General features: G+C 41.8%; 1 protein-coding gene across 1 annotated transcript in view; it reads left to right on the top strand.

Moving 5' to 3' along the window:
• The window catches only part of galnt16 (UDP-N-acetyl-alpha-D-galactosamine:polypeptide N-acetylgalactosaminyltransferase 16), a 53,987-nt gene extending 35,576 nt beyond the window's left edge, over positions 1–18,411 (top strand). The window contains exons 10-15 of the mRNA XM_079854341.1: positions 665–791; positions 875–967; positions 2,224–2,307; positions 2,453–2,576; positions 7,006–7,122; positions 17,410–18,411. Coding sequence (XP_079710467.1) covers positions 665–791; positions 875–967; positions 2,224–2,307; positions 2,453–2,576; positions 7,006–7,122; positions 17,410–17,553 — 689 coding nt within the window. The 3' untranslated portion in view covers positions 17,554–18,411. The remainder of the gene's footprint in view (positions 1–664; positions 792–874; positions 968–2,223; positions 2,308–2,452; positions 2,577–7,005; positions 7,123–17,409) is intronic.

Genomic DNA, 18,411 nt, shown 5'->3' with positions numbered 1-18,411 from the left:
CATATTTACCATCAGCCGTTGTACTACAGACACTCACGCGACAGCGTTAACTAGTGTTCTGTAATTCAATGTCAAGGTAATATGTATAGTCTTATGAATGTGCATTACATTGTTTTTAAAACTTGAAATTATAAATTTACAATGTTATTAACTGTGGTAACATGTCCATCAGAACATGTTTTGTGTTTAATGAAGAGCTATAGGGAGAGGAATTTGGACAAATACAAAGTCCTGTCATGAAACTCTAGATGGCTCAGGCTGATCGGTCCTTAACTCAATCTGCTTGCAATCACATCGTTATCTATTGGGCAAAGCTGATTGGTTCCTGCTGTATCATAGCCAATGAGCTCGCTGCTCAATCTTCAAATAATTGGTCAGCATTTGCTGTAGCAGTTGCAGTGCGGTTTCAGAAACCCTCCTCCCTCCCCAGCTCCACCTGCATGGGTAATTTATGTACGCTATATTGTACAGCATTAGCATGTCTTACTTGCTCACAGCAGCGTGGCTGCCTAGAACAAAGGGATTGATCCTCATGGATGCCTGTATTGCTTTTTTATCGCTCTATGGCATTGCTTTTCCTATTTCAAAACATTTGTAACCATAACGTTTCATTCTTGCATAAATAATTTCCATAATCTTTTTTTTTTTTTTCCTGATGTTGTAGAGCTGTCGTTCAGAGTGTGGATGTGTGGCGGCAGTCTTGAGATCCTGCCCTGCAGTCGCGTGGGACACGTCTTTAGGAAACGCCATCCCTATGACTTCCCAGAGGGCAATGCACTCACCTACATTAAGTAAATTGGCCTTTATTGTAATCATATGCTTTACGACGAAGTGTATGAGTGAAGCGCTGTTACATTGTCTGTGTGTGTTGTAGGAACACGCGGAGAGCGGCTGAGGTCTGGATGGATGAGTATAAACAGTATTACTACGCTGCAAGACCTTCAGCGCAGGGAAAGGCCTTCGGGAGGTCAGACATCTCTGATAACTTTTATACACTGTGTTTTTATGTAGATCTAGTTATGGTGAGCTGGTGAAAGGCCATTTTATGAGATTGTCCTGATTATATTTACCTCTGATTCTGAAGGAATAGTCACATCCAAAATGAAATCTCTGTTGTTGTTTACTCGCCCTCATGTCAGTCCAGACTGTGTAACACAAAAGAGATGTTTAGCAGGATGTTCACGCTGCTACATACAATAAAACTGACCATCAAGCTCCATAAAAGTACTTTAAGTAAATACTTCAACTTGGCTTGTCAAGATGTGTCATGCCAGGTTTAAAAATCAAACACCAAACAACGTACACTGAAAAAAAAAAATGGTCACCTGTAATGGCTAACATCTACTGTATATTAACTGGTTTTATTCAAGTAAAAAATATCACTGAATCAACCTAAATACATAAATTCCCTTGTGAAAAAGAAGTGTGCTTAATTGTATTGAATGTGCACTTGTAGTGTGCTTCAAATCTTAAGTATAGTTTCAAAAAGCAGTACTTGCATATAATATAATATTAATGAAATAAAAGACACTTAAGTGTACTTAATGAGAGCGCACTTTCATGACTGTTGAAGCACATGTAAAGTTATTTAATATTACATTTAAAGGTAATATATTTTACCTTTATCATTACAAATGTTTAATTGCATAAATATTTTTACATACATGACATTTTAATAAGTTTCATATTTTAGTTTACCATAAATGCTTGCCAGTACATTTAGCATATTTCAAATTACATAAAGATGTACTTAAGATCTACTTAAATGTGTCAAAAAAAACACTCTTAAGTTCAAATAAGTACATTAAATATAAATTAAATATATAATAAATTTTCATTTAGTTTTAAATAACACACAATTAAGTGTCTGAAAACATTACATTCAGTTAAAACTTCTTTAAAAGTATATTATATATGTTTTAAAGTATGCTAAAGTGCACTTCTTTTTCACAAAGGTTTATACCAACAAAACTCAATTTTATTTTAAGATTAGATGTTCAGTGTACATGTTTCTCACACACTATTTTCACACAAAATTGCATGCTTGATACTTTTCACAAGCAGTACAGACTATTTTATGGTACTTTTTGGATCTTTACAGCCCCTGGTGAGTATCTACTATCATTGTATGAAAGCTCTGTGAACTTTGTGGTTGAGTGAGATGATGATTTTTTCATTTCTAGGAGAACTATTCCTTTAAACCGCTTCTGTCTCTCCACACAGTATTGCAGATCGGCTTGCACTGCGACGGAAGCTGAACTGTAACTCTTTCCGCTGGTATCTTGAGAATGTGTACCCTGAACTCAAGTGAGTCGCGTTCACTGGACTGTGTCTGGGCTCTGATGGGCTGCCAGACAAAACCTGGACTTTTTGTATTTGGAGTGAAATGCCATTTAACCCTCTCAGGTCCCTGTTCTGAACGTGTTTTGTTGTTATTGCTTGTGTTTGTCAGAATCCCAGAGCAGGAGGAGGTGTACAGTCTCCTGAAGCAGGATGGGTTGTGTCTGGAGAGCCACGGCACAGACAGTCTGGGTTTGGCTGAGTGTAAGACCGCGCCGAGCATACCTGCCTCACAGGTGAAGATTTAACTGACTGAAAGTAGCAGTTACTAACTTGACATTATTTTCAGTAATACATCAGGAGCATGGCATTTTTGTTTTCAACATAGTTTGGTTTTTCCTGTAAAAATTGTAGGTGTTTTTCCAGTGAGTAAGAGTATAAAGTTACAAAAGTAAGACTAGGCATTGGCACTGATTTTGTTTGGTCATTGTGATTGCAACACACTCCATGTTCACATTATTTTCATGTTTGCTTTTCTTTTTTTTTTTGACCATTAAAGGTTGTTTTTTTGTTGTTTGCATACTTTTGAATATTGTATATTGCATTTTTGTGAGTAAGAGTATACTAGGCAATGGCACGGATTTCCTGATTCGATTTTGATTCCACCATCTTTTTTTTTTTTTTTTACAATGTCAACAGAGCTTTCTCAGTTATGACCTAACTGCCTTGTGCACTATGTGCAGTGTAATTGCAACACTCTCCATGTTCACATTATTTTTGCATTTTTCAAAAATATTTTTTGGCTATTAATATACCAGTACGAAGCTAACGTAATTCAGTGACATGGAGAAGACGAGAGGATTTTATGTGGAATTAAATGGAATTTAATTTGCAATGAGAGGCAATGTTAAATAAAAAATAAATAAAAAACTCCAAATCAACTCATTGGCAAATAAACAAATAAAAATACAAATTAAGAAAGTCAATTTTTCAGATTATGAGTGTGATTCACATACAAATTCTGCATTGCTATATATACTCACTGGCCACTTTATTAGGTACACCCTGCTAATACCGGGTTAAACCCCCTTTTGCCTTCAAATCTGGCTTAATTCTTTGTGGCATAGATTCAACAAAGTGTTGGAAACATTCCTTAGAGATTTTGGTCCATATTTACATGATAATATCACACAGATGCACCACATCCCAAAGCTGCTCTATTGGATTGAGATCTGGTGACTGAGGAGGCCATTTGAGTTTAGTGAACATCAAAGTGAACATTGTCATGTTCAAGAAACCAGTTTGAGATTATTTGAGCTGTGTGACGGCACGTTATCCTACTGGAAGTAGCCATTAGAAGTACATTGTGGTCATAAAGGGACATGGTCAACAATGTTTAATTGGTACAAAGGGGCCCAAAACTTGCCAAGAAAATATCCAACACACCATTACACCAGCAGACTGAACCGTTGATACAAGGCCCGTGTGATCTGTAGCCTCGGTTTTCAGTTCTCAGCTGACAGGAGTGTCACTGGTGTGTCTTCTTCTGCTGTAGCTCTTCTTCTGCTTCAAGGCTTGACGTGTTGTGTGTTCAGAGGATGCTCTTCTGCAGTTCTTGGTTGTAACGAGTGGTTGTTTGAGTTACTGTTGCCTTTCTATCAGCTCTGACCAGTCTGGTCATTCTCTGAACTTTGGCATCAACAAGGCATTTTCACCCACAGACTTGACCCTCACTGGATATTTACTCTTTTAGGACCATTCTCTGTAAACCCTAGCGATGGTTGTGCATGAAAATCCCACTAGATCAGCAGTTTCTTAACTATATTTAGACCAGCCCATCTGGCACCAACAGCTATGCCACGTTCAAAGTCACTTAAATCACCTTTCTTCAGCAGATCGTCTTGACCATGACCGTTCCTCAATATGCGTTCTTGTCTGTACTTGTATTCTTGTGGACTTGCGCTCATTAACCCGGCCTGGAACAGCCTTACCTCGGCTAGTCCTTCTGACATTTGCCGCTGGCTCTGATGTCTCTGTAGTGGTTAAACATGAGATATAATTTGTCTTGTTTTGGCTGTATCTAACGATCTTTGGTCTCATGAATCTATAATTTGTTCCCTGGCAAATCGTTTTGGCTGCAGGCAAAGTGAAGTTTCATAAATACCTAGTCCTGGCATGAAACTGTAGATGGTGCAGGCTGATAGGTCCAGCTCATTTGATAGCGATCTTGTCATTATCATAGCACAGCTGATTGGTTGTTGTTGCATCAGCGGCCAATAAGCTGCAGCTTAACATTTAACATTTAAACAAATACTGGGGTGTTGCTGTTATCAGTCTGCAGCACTTTCAGAAACCCTCCCCCTTCCCCAGCTCCACCCGTATAGATCTGCCACGGGGGTTATTCATGTTTGTTACATGTGCAGCAGTAGCAGATCTATTTAGCCAAGATCAAATACATTAACATTGCCATATCCATTAACATGCCAATCTCTCTGAGAGTTTTCATGACAGAACTTTATATATTTAGGCTATTGACCTTATTCACAGCAGCGCCATCTTTGATTTTTACTGGGAATGAAAGCGAGGCTGGGAGGGACAGACATGCATCTCTTCAGTGGGCTGTACTGTTATTTAATGTGTTTTTGGATTGTTCTGCTCATGAAACACTGGAAAAAATATCTTTCCAAGAAATTTCAGTTGACACAAAACTCCAGACAATATAAGCTGTGGAAAATTTTCAGTAATCTAGGAGCTTTACACAGCTTTTTACAGCGGATGCCACTGGAAACACGGCAAGTCTATAATCCCTCACAGCCTCACTCTCACACCTGTCATGGCGCTGCTCTGAATAAGGTCTATTTAACTGTACCATTGTAGCGTACTAGAGCACTGACTTTGTATGTTTGACTGAATTGTTTGCTTTATTTCATATATTTTATAGCTTCATATACCTTTTACTTACACTTTTATAATGGCTATTATTGATATTTAAAAATGACATTTTACAAAAAGAGACAGGGTTGTGTGATAGGCCTATGTCATATTTTATTTTATTACAGTGAAGATAATCAGAGTAGACCTATGCACATTGCCTGAACCACATAATTATATTATTAATATTTTTAAAACAAAAAGAGCCAGGGTTGTGCTTTATATTTCGATTTGTTATAAATATACATGCAATAGGATAATCAATGTACACATTGCCTGAACCACATTTATGTGGCTATTAATATGTTTAAGAAGTCCCCCTGTGGTGAAAATCAAGCTTTTAATGTTGTTTATATGTCTATGTGGTGTTTTTAATATGCTTTAAGACAAACCATGTGCAAATTCAAAAACACCATTGCTGAGTATTTTCTCCTTAAAACTGCAGTGAACCAAAGACAGTCTCAAAAACACAGTTTGAAATCGCTGGCTTTTCTGACGTCACAAACTACCTTGTAATCAATCAGGGGTGCGTTTCCCGAAAGCATCGTTAGCCAACTATGTTCGCATGTTCCGTCGTTATCAGCATAGTTCAACGAGTCGGTGTTTCCCGAAACCATCGTTCCAACGAAGATTCGCAAACAGCATCACAAAGTTGTGTGGTTGGAGCAACAGCTCTCGACCTGTGTTAGAAGCAGAGTTTCTTGTGTTTATAACATGTGGGCTTAATAAATCCTTATCTTGAGTAAAATAAGCAAGCTGACATTCAGTACAATCTGTATCTTTTATTTAGAATACAAATGTCATTTATGTCTTTTAGTTTGTCAAGAGATTTAAAGCACTGTTTTTGAAGAGTGCACATGTGTGAACGTGCTCTAGTACGTAAGAACGAGCCTATATTGAATCTGGAAATAAATAAAAATAACTGAGAAAAAGAACTAACTGAGAAAATAAAATAACTGAGAAAAATTAGAAATAGTCCTCAGATGCCATGTGTTTAATTTATAGCAAAACATCTAGCATTAATTCGATCTCAAACAGATTCATCACTTTTTTATCATTAAAAGTAGTTATTACTCCACCACCTGTGTGACGTCATAAACCAGTGTGGTTGAACTACCAATATGCGACAATATGGTTTCTGGAAACAGTCGTGACTAGCTAGTTGATTTCTTCAATGATGCATCTTACTATAGTAGTTAAGCAGCGAGTTACGTCGTTGTACGGGAAACGCATCCTAGGTCAACGTGTGATCTTCAATGAGTGGGTCTCTGATCTGTGTGAGTGAGTGGAGGCGGGGATCATTTGCATATTCATAGAACCACGTATATTAAATGAGGCAAGGGTGTAGAGTTACATGCAAGCTATTTTATGCCATGAAAAAAAAAAAAACAAGGAAAAAACTTTTCAATATGTCATTTTGGTGATCTAAGAAGAGTTTTAAGGGTAAAAATGTTGACTACAGGGGGACTTTAAATGAAAACGAAAAGAGGCAGAGTGGTGATGTATAACATTTTTCAATTTATTGTTGCCTAAAATATACACTGATAACTGAGATCCCCTGAGTCGAACTTGGCAAGTCCGAACTTTGCATACTTAGTATTGAGAAACGCCCCATGTCCACATGCATTGAGTTGCTGCCATGTGATTGGCTGATTACATATTTGCGTTAACAAGCTGTTGAACAGGTTTACCTGATAAAGTGGCCGATGAGTGTTTAACTTATCTATATAACTCTACACCTGCATTACTCACCCAATAATTTGTCTGCATCTTTTTTTTTTTTTTTTTTTTTAGAAGTGGACCCTGATTGAGCCACAGATCCGTCAGCATGACCAGTGTTTGACCATCACAGCCTTTACTGCAGGGTCAAAGGTCAGACTGGAACCCTGCAACACCAAAGAGTCCAGACAGGTGGGTGTACGTGTATCTGACAGATGGGCAGTTCCAGTTTTGATGACCCACTGAGAATGAATCATATGCCAGTTTGATGTCTGCGTGTTTCAGTAGACTATTAGCTCTCGGGCAGCACTAGTGTTCTCTGTGATCTTTCTCTGTGAACAGTGATTTTCTGTTGCCATTTCTGGGCGAATGTTCAGCGTTATTCCTATTTTTCCTAATATCCTCTCTCATTCTTTCAGTCATAATAGCTGCATTTTTTCTTTTTCTCTTTGTATATAAATCTTCTGCCATCAATCTCAAACACAGCAGACACATATCTTCCCATGAGCCCACTGCATATGGTTCCACTTACAAGCTAAGATGGCTTAGCTGGTTTGGCTTTAATCTTTTTCGTTTTTCTTCTCCATCTTTCATCAGACTGACCTCTACCTCTGTCCACTCATTCATGTTCGGCTCATTTGTGATGTCTCCTAAGGTCTAAACATCCCTCACAAACAGATCAAATTCCATATAGAGAAGATTTGCTTTACTCTTTGTGTCTCTCCATATGAGACCATTATAAAAAATATATATTTTGTTAGTAATTCATAATAATATTAATAATAATAATAATTCATTACATTTATATAGCGCTTTTGTTGTGCATTACATGTATCACATTAATGTTGTGGGTGAGTCTGTTATTTAAGCTGTTCACTAAACTTTGGAAGTCAATTAGCTCTATTCAAAACCTTCCTGATCTGCTTACTTTGTCCCCAAAATGTCGATACCTTGTTTTGGCCACTTCATCAAGCTCAGTGAAAAAAATCATTCGGGATGATTTAAAAAAGGTTTATTTTATTTTTTTTGGTTTTAGTGTGTAATGTTGTTGTTTGAGCATGAAAAAGGTCTGCAGTCAGCATTTTCACTGGGCACAATTTTGACATTGATACCATTAGGAAAAACTGCCATATAGATATTTTTAATATTATCTCATAATTTGGCAGCAGGTTTATTAGGCTGAAGCCTGATGCACGGATCGAACATACTGTTACACATTATGTTAAAACATTACTTAAACTTAACACATAACTGACTGTGTTTACGTAAATACTCGCCAAGACCAGCATTTAGACATTATTTTGTGTGTATTTGACTGTTTAAGCGCAATAAGCAGCAAAAAATAACTAATTTTAGTACTGAGAGGTGGTTTTATGTGCTGCACTTTTGAGTGTGAGAACAAAATCTGCAGGACTGAGTAGAATTATGCACAATCCCACACCGAAATTCAAGCCGTCACACCAACAATATTCATCAGGATCAAATGAAACGAGTGAGTGAGGAGAGACGGGTTTGTGTGTCACTCGCTGTCAGAGAGATGAGTGAGAGAGAAAGAGCAGCTGGTATCGTGTATATATTCGTATCGTGTTTCAGATATTTCAGAATCGATATGTAGCGAAAATCTATATTTTTGACAACACTACATTCCACTTGGTTTATTTTTTCAGATGCCTTTTAAAAGACTACAATTGAAAAATGTATATGAATATAAATGCATATAAATGCCAAAGTGGCTAGTAGGAGTGACTGCGTTGCACACCACTGCTGAAATACACACGCATTTGGTGGGTGTTAATGTTAAGCCCTGGTTTTATATATCACTCTCTACAACATTGGAAACATATCTGTAACTGATATGATTAGCCTTTTGCTTGACTATGTCATCAAACAGCTAATAACGTGTTGCTAATGTTACACAAACCATGTTCCCATTCGCCATCTCTGAGTCAGTCAGCATCCTTAGAAACGCAGTGGAGAAAGGCAAATAGTTCATCATAACATGCAATATACATCATATACTGTACATAATTCTTACACTGTATTGCAAAATGTACCAGATTTTTCATATCAACAGTAAAGCAGGGATATTATTGTTAACTTAAACTAAATCTAAATCACTAATATATATCAATAGTATATCAATGATACTAAAATAACAGTGGCTTTTGTTTTGAGCATTGTTTATTTGGCTTGAAGTGGCTGAATATGTAGAATGTCTACAATCAGTTATAAGTGTCACAGGATGAGGATGAAGAAGACGAATGAAGACCAGATACAAATATAAATTTGATTTAATAAAAAACAAAAAGGCAGACAGGCATAACAGTGTGCATAGCATACACAAACAACAACCGACATCCAAAGACTAAAACAGAGAAACTAAATTCACAGAGATGATGAAATGGATACGAACAGGTGTGATGATTAGATGAGTGTGTGCAGGTGTGATCCAGGAGGGATTATGGGAAATGTAGTGTGCTGTGGTGACTGAGGATTGTTACAATGGGCCCTATCATACACCCGGAGCAATGCAGCGCCAGGCGTGACGCAGTTTTCATTTTCACGTCCTGCGCCACGTTGTTTAAATAGCAAAATGCATTTGCGCCCATGGGCTGCTGGTCTGAAAACGAGGTGTGTTCAGATGCATTGTTGGCACGTTGCTATTTTGAGGCAACTAAAATAGACTGAGCCATTGACCGACTGAAACCTGGTCTAAAGTCAGTGCTGCTTATTTCACACAGGGACACGCAGCAGCACACAAACATGCCACATATTACAAAATAAAAGGATTACAATTTAAAAGATTAATATCAAGTACATAAAGATACGGTGGAATCCAGCTTGTCCCGAGCAGATCCATTTGCACTCTGGAGAAGCGTTCAGTTTTTCCGCTTGCAAATTCCGGCATGTAAATATTGAATCTGCCATGGCGCGAGCGCAACTGGCATTTAAAGGGAATGGGAGATGAGACTCTGATTGGTTTATTGCACGTAAAGCCCAAAACACACCCGTTACTCGTTAAGAGAATAGAGATGACCCTTTTAGACCATGCGCCACACGCGCCGACCATTTTTCCCTTCGTTAAAATAGGAAAAGTGTATTCGGACACGCCCTAAGTGCACTTGCGCCCTGCGCTTTACACCATGAGCTTAGATCGTTAAAATAGGGCCCAATAAGTTTTATTTCAGTGAGGATGCTGCCTATAGGCAATAGTTGGAAAGCCGGATCACTAGGGTTTGGAACAGAGCTACTCAGCACTGAGATCATTGCTCTCCTGAATGAAACCTGCTATGCTGCCAGCAAACACACACACACACACACACACACACACACACACACACACACACACACACACACACACACACAGGATATTATAGTATATCAAGCCTTCTGAATTCAAACTCACTGACCTCTCTCTAAACCAGTCACACTCAATGTGACATGCCCTTGGCTAAAACATTTTGCTGCTTTCATTTCATTGCAAGACTGCTTTGCAGCATTTTTAGAAAGATGTGTTTCATATTGTCTTCCTCTGTCTGTTTATTTAAATATGATATTTTACAGTCATGCTAATTCCTGTATCATTTGTTCCCTATTGGTTGGTCACTCTCGGCGTACATCACGACAGACAAATAGGAATGTCGCTAGAGAGGCCAATCTAATTCGAGTGAAACTAAACGAGCCAATGCACACTGGCGTGCAGTCATTTGCATCAGCTATTCAGCCACACAGCACGGGTATATAATAAGCAGAAGGTGCGATTGCACTTCAGCTTTTTGCTTCGGAGCCGAGCACTTCGATGCCTGTGTTCTCTACAAGAGTGTTACAAAGACGAGCGAGCTCTCTACGGGACCTCTTCAATCTGTTGTGGGCGATACGGTACCACAATTTTCAATAAAAGAGCAGTTTCTTCCATCTCTGGGTCCGAAGAGGGCCCGGAGAGCAGTGGGAGGAGAGAATCCTCACCACTCTCATCCCCCTCTTCTATTGCCAGCGGGCAGCAGCTTGCAGTTCGAGAATGCATCCAAGCTGCCTCCTGCACCTCCTGCCCCGTGGAACCAGGTAAGTGTTGCACAGCACACTTCTCAGAGATAGCCTCCCGAGCCACGTCCCTGCATTCCACCTTGCTGCCCCACTCCGGGTACACCTACGCTCCCTTTGGTCCCGCTTGTACGGTCTCTGCGAGCCTGGTTAGCGCTCCCCAGTCTGTCTCGCTGGCTCATTCAGACCATCAGGCTCGGCTATGTGATTCAGTTCGCCCGGCGTCCCCCCAAGTTTCGGGCCATCCACTCCACTACAGTGAGAGCAGCCGATGCCCATGTCTTGTGGGCAGAGATCGCAGTCCTACTGGCGAAGGACACGATAGAGCCGGTCCCTCCAGCCGATATGAGGTCAGGGTACTACAGTCCCTACTTCATTGTACTCAAGAAAGGCGGTGGGTTACGACCGATCTTGGACCTGCGAGTGTTGAATTGGAGTCTCCACAAGCTACCGTTCAAAATGAGGACGCGTACTTTCATGTCTCGATTCTTCCTTGACACAGGCCGTTTCTGCGCTTTGTGTTCGAGGGTTGAGCATATCAGTATAAGGTCCTGCCCTTCGGGCTGTCCCTGTCTCCCCGTGTCTTTACGGAAGTCACGGAGGGGGCCCTTGTCCCCATGAGAGAACAGGGCGTTCGCATCCTCAACTATCTCGATGACTGGCTCATACTAGCACACTCTCGAGATCAGTTATGCGAACACAGGGACCTCATGCTCAGGCACCTCAGCCAGCTGGGCCTTCAGGTCAACTGGGAAAAGAGCAAACTCTCCCCCGTGCAGAGGATCTCTTTTCTTGGTATGGAGTTGGATTCGGTCGCACAGACAGCGCGCCTCACAGATGAAAGTGCTCAGTCGCTGCTGAACTGCTTGAAAATGTTCAAAGGCAGGACGGCGGTCCCACTGAAATATTTTCAGAGGTTCCTGGGGCATGTGGCAGCAGCAGCAGCGGTAATCCTGCTTGGACTGCTCCATATGAGACCGCTTCAGCACTGGCTTCACGGCCGAGTCCCGAGATGGGCGTGGCATCACGCGGCGTGCCGCCAGACCTTTAGCCCGTGCTCAGACCCCTCGTTCCTCCGGGCAGGAGTGCCCTTGGAACAGGTGTCCAGGCATGCTGTAGTGTTCACAGATGCCTCTTCCACCGGCTGGGGTGCCAACGGACATGCAGTGTCAGGGGTGTGGACGGGCCCCCAACTGCATTGGCACATCAACTGCCTCGAGTTGCTAGCGGTACGTCTCGCTCTGAGCCGCTTAAAAAGGCTGCTACAGGGCAGGGACGTGCTGGTCCGTACGGACAACACTGCGACCGTTGCGTACATCAACCGTCAAGTTGGTCTACGCTCCCGACGCATGTCGCAACTCGCCCTCCATCTCCTCCTCTGGAGTTAGAAGCATCTGAGGTCGCTTTACGCCATGTATGTCCCCAGTGTGCTCAACCGTGTGGCCGACAAGCTATCACGAGCTGTGCACCCGGGAGAATGGCGACTCCACCCTCAGGCGGTTCAGCTGATCTGGAGAGAGTTCGGGGAGGCTCAGGTAGACCTGTTTGCCTCCTCAGAGACCTCCCACTGCCAGTTGTTTTACTCCCTGACCGAGGGAACACTCAGCACGGACGCACTGGCACAAAGCTGGCCCCGGGGCATCCGCAAATATGTGCTTCCCCCAGTGAGCCTACTTGCACAGACTCTGTGCAAAGTCAAAGAGGACGAGGAGCAGGTCCTTCTGGTGGCTCCCTCTTGGCCCACCGGACCTGGTTCCCAGAAGTCATGCTCCTCGTGACAGTCCCTCCCTGGCCCATTCCTCTGAGGTAGGACCTTCTGACTCAGAGACGGGGGACCCTATGGCACCTGCATCCAGACCTCTGGAAACTCCATGTGTGGTTCCTGGACGGGACGTGGAGGTTCTAGGTGACTTACCCCCAGAGGTACTTTACACCATCACTTCAGCACAGGCGCCATCTAAGAGACGTGCGTACGCCTTGAAGTGGAACCTGTTCGTCGAGTGGTGTTCTTCTCACCGAGAGGACCCCCGAAGATGTTTGATGGGGTCCATGCTTTCCTTCTTGCAGCAAGGGTTGGAGCGAAGGCTGTCTTCCTCCACCCTCAAAGGACATGCTGCCGCTATTTCAGCATATCACGACCACATAGATGGCAAAACAGTAGGAAAGCACGACCTGGTCGTCAGCTTCCTTAGGGGGGCGAGACGGTTAAATCCTCCTCGACCCCCCTCCATACCCTCTTGGGACCTTTCCCTGGTGCTTCGAGCACTTCAGGATGCTCCCTTTGAGCCTTTGCAATCAGCAGACTTAAAGCTTATCTACATGAAGACTTTGCTGCTGGTTGCACTGGCCTCTGTCAAGAGGGTAGGGGACCTGCAGGTATTTTCGGTCAACGAATCGTGCCTAGAGTTTGGGCCGGATGTACTTTAAGCCTGGCTATGTGCCCAAGGTTCCTACCACTCCCTTCAGGGACCAGGCAGTGAACCTGCAAGCGCTGCCCCTGGAGGAGGCAGACCCAGCCCTGGCTTTGCTCTGTCCCGTTCGCGCTCTGTGTCTGTATGTAGAGCTGCGGGCTGGGCGACACCTAACACGTTCGCTAGATATTATAGCCTACGTGTAGAGCCGGTCTCCTCCCGTGTTCTCACCTTAAACGGGTAGAAGCAATGAGAGGCCTGGTTCTGTCGGCTTGCTGCACCCTACTCTGCACCCTTATTGCTCCAGAGTGGAAAAACCTGTTGAGTCCTTCAACACCCTCGGCCCGGACATGGTGGAGTGTCCGGAGCCAGGCCTTTATCCGTTGAATCTTTGAGAACCGCGTCTAGGCTGGGTCCCATATGTGCGACCCTGCGGGGATCCCATATTTGTATTTCTTCCATGGCTGCTCCTAATCGGAAACTTGTGTCTTTCCCTTGGGCTAAGTCACCCAGTATTTCATATGCAGTACAACCTTCGGGTTAGTCCATATGTATATCGCCACATAACTCCTTCGGGGAAGAATGTGGGTTCCACAGCGCAAAGCAAAGCAGTTTTCGTTTTCACATCCTGCGCCACGTTGTTTAAATAGCAAAATGCATTTGCGCCCATGGGCGGCTGGTCTGAAAACGAGGTGTGTTCAGATGCATTGTTGGCGTGTTGCTATTTTGAGGCAACTGAAATAGACAAAGCTATTGACCAACTGAAACCTGGTCTGAAGTCAATGGCGCAATATTTTTTTTGTTATTTAAAGAGCGTGTTAGTAATATGCGCCTATAGGCGGGTCCACAACGCGAGTACACTCTGCTTATTAAACACACAGGGACACGCAGCAGCACACAAACATGCCAAATATTAAAAATAAAAGGATTACAATTTAAAAGATTAATATCGTGTACATAAAGATACGGTGGAATCCAGCTTGTCCCGTGGATGGTCTGCTTGAGCTTTAATCTCTTTTACGAGCAGATCCGTTTCCTCTCTGGAGAAGCGTTCAGTTTTTCCGCTTGCAAATTCTGCATGTAAATATTGAATCCACCATGGCGCGAGCGCAACTGGCATTTAAAGGGAATGGGAGATGAGGCTCTGATTGGTTTATTGCACGTAAAGCCCAAAACACACCCATTACTCATTAAGAGAATAGAAACGACCCTTTTAGACCATGTGCCACGCGCCGACCATTTTTCCCGTCGTTAAAATAGGAAAAGTGGATTCGGACACGCCCTAAGTGTACTTGCGCCCTGCGCTTTACACCATGTGCTTAGATCGTTAAAATAGGGCCCAATAAGTTTTATTTCAGTGAGGATGCTGCCTATAGGCAATAGTCGGAAAGCTGGATCACTAGGGTTTGGAACAGAGCTACTCAGCACTGAGATCATTGCTCTCCTGAATGAAACCTGCCATGCAGACAGCAAACACACACACACACACACACACACACACACACACACACACACACACACACACACACACACACACACACACACACACACACACACACACACACACACACACACACACACACAGGATATTACAGTATATCAAGCCTTCTGAATTCAAACTCACTGACCTCTCTCGAAACCAGTCACACTCAATGTGACATGCCCTTGGCTAAAACATTTTGCTGCTTTCATTTCATTGCAAGACTGCTTTGCAGCATTTTTAGAAAGATGTTTCATATTGTCTTCCGCTGTTTATTTAAATATGATATTTTACAGTCATGCTAATTCCTGTATCATTTGTTACAGTTCAGAATTCAACTGCATATAATAATGTACCGCCTATTATTATGTGAAAATAGTATGTAAAACTTTATTCAAAGAGAATAATTTCATACCGTTGTAATCTATGCTATATAACCTCACTACGTTTGATGCTTAATTCTGCAAAGACTGTCCAGTTATTGGATATCTTAATTTGTGTAAAAATGTTCAAACAGTGAAGATGGAGAGGTTAAAAATCATAGTTGATATTACCTTCGGTTCACAAGTTTCAGTGTATTGCCGATTGCAGCATATCATGCTTTTGATAAATGTTGTAGGTTATCCAGGTTATTCCATGCAAATAGAAAATCCACATACTACACAAAGCAGATGTACTATACTAAAGAATATTAAGATAATTACTTAAAGATTATAAGAAATTCTTCCATCCTTGTGCTAGAAATAATATTGTGAATAGCAAACATGCATGTTTTCCACAAGCAAATTTCAACTATTTGTTGTTCTTAATTTATGTAAAACATAAATTTATCAACACCGTAAACAAAAGTTTGGTCCCAAACTCGCTCGCTTTGATGTTTGTTGAAAGTTTCTTGCTTGAAAATAACAAATTCACACAAAATTGAGTTTTTAACTCTATTCAGGCAAGTCCCAAATTTCGGTAACAGGGTTGCAAAAATTTGCAAACAACACACAAAATAAAAATAAATTTAGTATGACCTTCTGAGGTGAAAGTTAACCTTTTCTGAAAGTAAAACTTCTTCTTTCACTGATCATTGTGTTCATGAGCTGCTACAAGGAAGCGCACGACAGGAATATTCCAACTAAACAGTCTTTAATCCAAAAATACACAGGAACACTCAGGGAAACAGACTTCACAACCACTATAACATTGACAACACCGATCACAGAACTGAATGAAGACAGGATTGAGGGTACGTTTACACAACAACGATGTGCTTAAAACAGAGAAGTCTTTCCTTTGAGTTTTCTGTGTAGACGACACCATTGTCAAAATGATCCCCATTCACACGGATCCGCGAAAACGACTAAAAATGCTGTATTCTGCTGCCAGGCCATTAGATGGCGATGAAACACTATAGACTGAACACATAATACGCATTTGCATGACGTCATCGTCTTCAGAGATTTGCGTTTTTGTTGTTTACACGGAGACCGTTTTCAAAAACTTGCACTTTGAAACCCGTTTTCAAAAGTTTGCGTTTTCAGGCACCCAAAACGCTGTTGTCGTGTAAACAAATGGCCAAAACGCATAAAAAGTTGTTTTTACGTTTTTAGTTGAAAACGGTGTCATGTAAATCCCCTTAAATACACAGAGGAACAAAAGAGCTATTGAATTAAGACAACAGGTGAACAGGATCATTAATCAAACACACTGGGAAACTAGGTCGAACACGCAAACAGGCACAGGGAAAACATGACCAACACACAATGAAAACTAAGGGGCTGTTTACACGGCACCGTTTTCAACTAAAAACGTAAAACTTTTTATGTGTTTTGGCTGTTCATGTACACGACAACTGAGTTTTAGGTGTCTGAAAACCCAAACTTTTGAAAACGGGTTTCATAGTGTCTATGTCTACAGTGTTTCATCGCCATCTACTGGCCTGGCAGCAGAATACAGCGTTTTTAGTCGTTTTCGTGGATCCGTGTGAATGGGGATCGTTTTGACAATGTTGTCGTCTGTACGCGGAAAGCTCAATGGAAAAACTTCTCTGTTTTAAGCATATCGCTGTCGTGTAAACGTACCATAGGTCACACAGGCACAGGGAAAACATAACCAAAACACAATGAAAACTAAATCAAAACAAAGCAAACACGTTACATGTGCAATAGAAGAACCGCTTTTGATTCCCCAAAGAATCTTTCAGTTCTTGAAAAATATAAATCATGCACACCACCCAAGTTTCCATCATCGCAAAAATATTTTAATGAGCAACGTTTTGGTCAATTGAATTTCCTCATGCTTAGCAGTTCTTAAAATGACAATTTTTTCTTTAGTGTGAAGATCATTTTAATAATCTAAAGAACCTTTTGTGGAATGAAAAGGTTCCATGGATGTTAAAGGATCTTCATTGAACCATTGATGCCAATTAAGAACTTTTATTTTTAAGAGTGTATTCTGTACTTCACTTGTGGAAGGTGCCGTCTGTGTGTGTGTGTGTGTGTTTACTGGTTCAGTATAAATGTAATTAACCTGTCTCCACTTTTTTTGTTTCTCCTGTAGAAGTGGAAGCCCCGAGGGCCGGCATTGCAGCACATGATCAGTGGCTTGTGTCTGGATAGCCAGCCTCCTTCAGGCCCACCGGTCATCACACAGTGCCGCCCCCTGGTGGCCAGCCAATCCTGGGAGCCGCAGCTGGTCACCTGACTGGCGGAGCTCACAGGGAGGGCGGGGAAAGGGGAGGAGTTTCGTAAGGTTGCTGAGCTCGAGGTGCCGTAGGAGCCAGAGGAAAACGTTTGCACACTGTTTTAGTTGAAGGTGCTGATCTCAAACGAATCCAACATGACCATGTCCAAAAACATCTGACCTCATATCTTCATCGTGGAATGGCTGAAGAGGGAAAAGCAACATTTTGCCTGCCAAACCGAAGCCTGAATGCCTGCGTCAGAGCTTTCACTGTCCAGTGTTCTGGTGTTCTCAGATGCAGTCACACGGCATGGTTTTGTCAGTTGACAGGAGTGCTTTATGACATCTTTTGAATGTTGTGTTAAGGTCTCAAACACCAGAGAATAGATGTGTATATAAATGCCTTTTACTACATTTCAGACCCATGACCTGTATATTCCCTCATTCCCACAAAGACTGTGGTTTTTGCAGCATAGGCTTCATTAGCTGTTCTCATGAAGGTCTGAACAGTTTGTCCCCATCGCTGTGGAAGGTTTTCTGCTTGATTTGTTCAGTATTAGGTTGGGATGAAGTGCAATGCTTTGAGATGAATCTGCATATGCCATGGAAACTGTCGTTCAGCGGCAGAAAGACTTTACGACTTTGAGAGGTTTATGCTAAACAACAGTCAAAGATTAGCAGTACCGCGCTGGCTTACTAGACCCGCGTTGAAGATGTTGGAAAGAGACGGACAGAAATGGCTCTTGAATGGTCCACTAAACCCATTGAAATAACCAAATGTTCTATCAAACAAGCATTGAGATGTCGACTCAAATGAAGTGTAACGTGCTTTTAATGAGCTATTATTCTGCATGGTACTGTACATCAGCACAATGAAAA

This window comes from Squalius cephalus, assembly GCF_949319135.1.
Source record: "Squalius cephalus genome assembly, chromosome: 20".
NCBI lineage: Eukaryota > Metazoa > Chordata > Actinopteri > Cypriniformes > Leuciscidae > Squalius > Squalius cephalus.
This window is presented reverse-complemented; position numbering and strand designations above follow the sequence as displayed.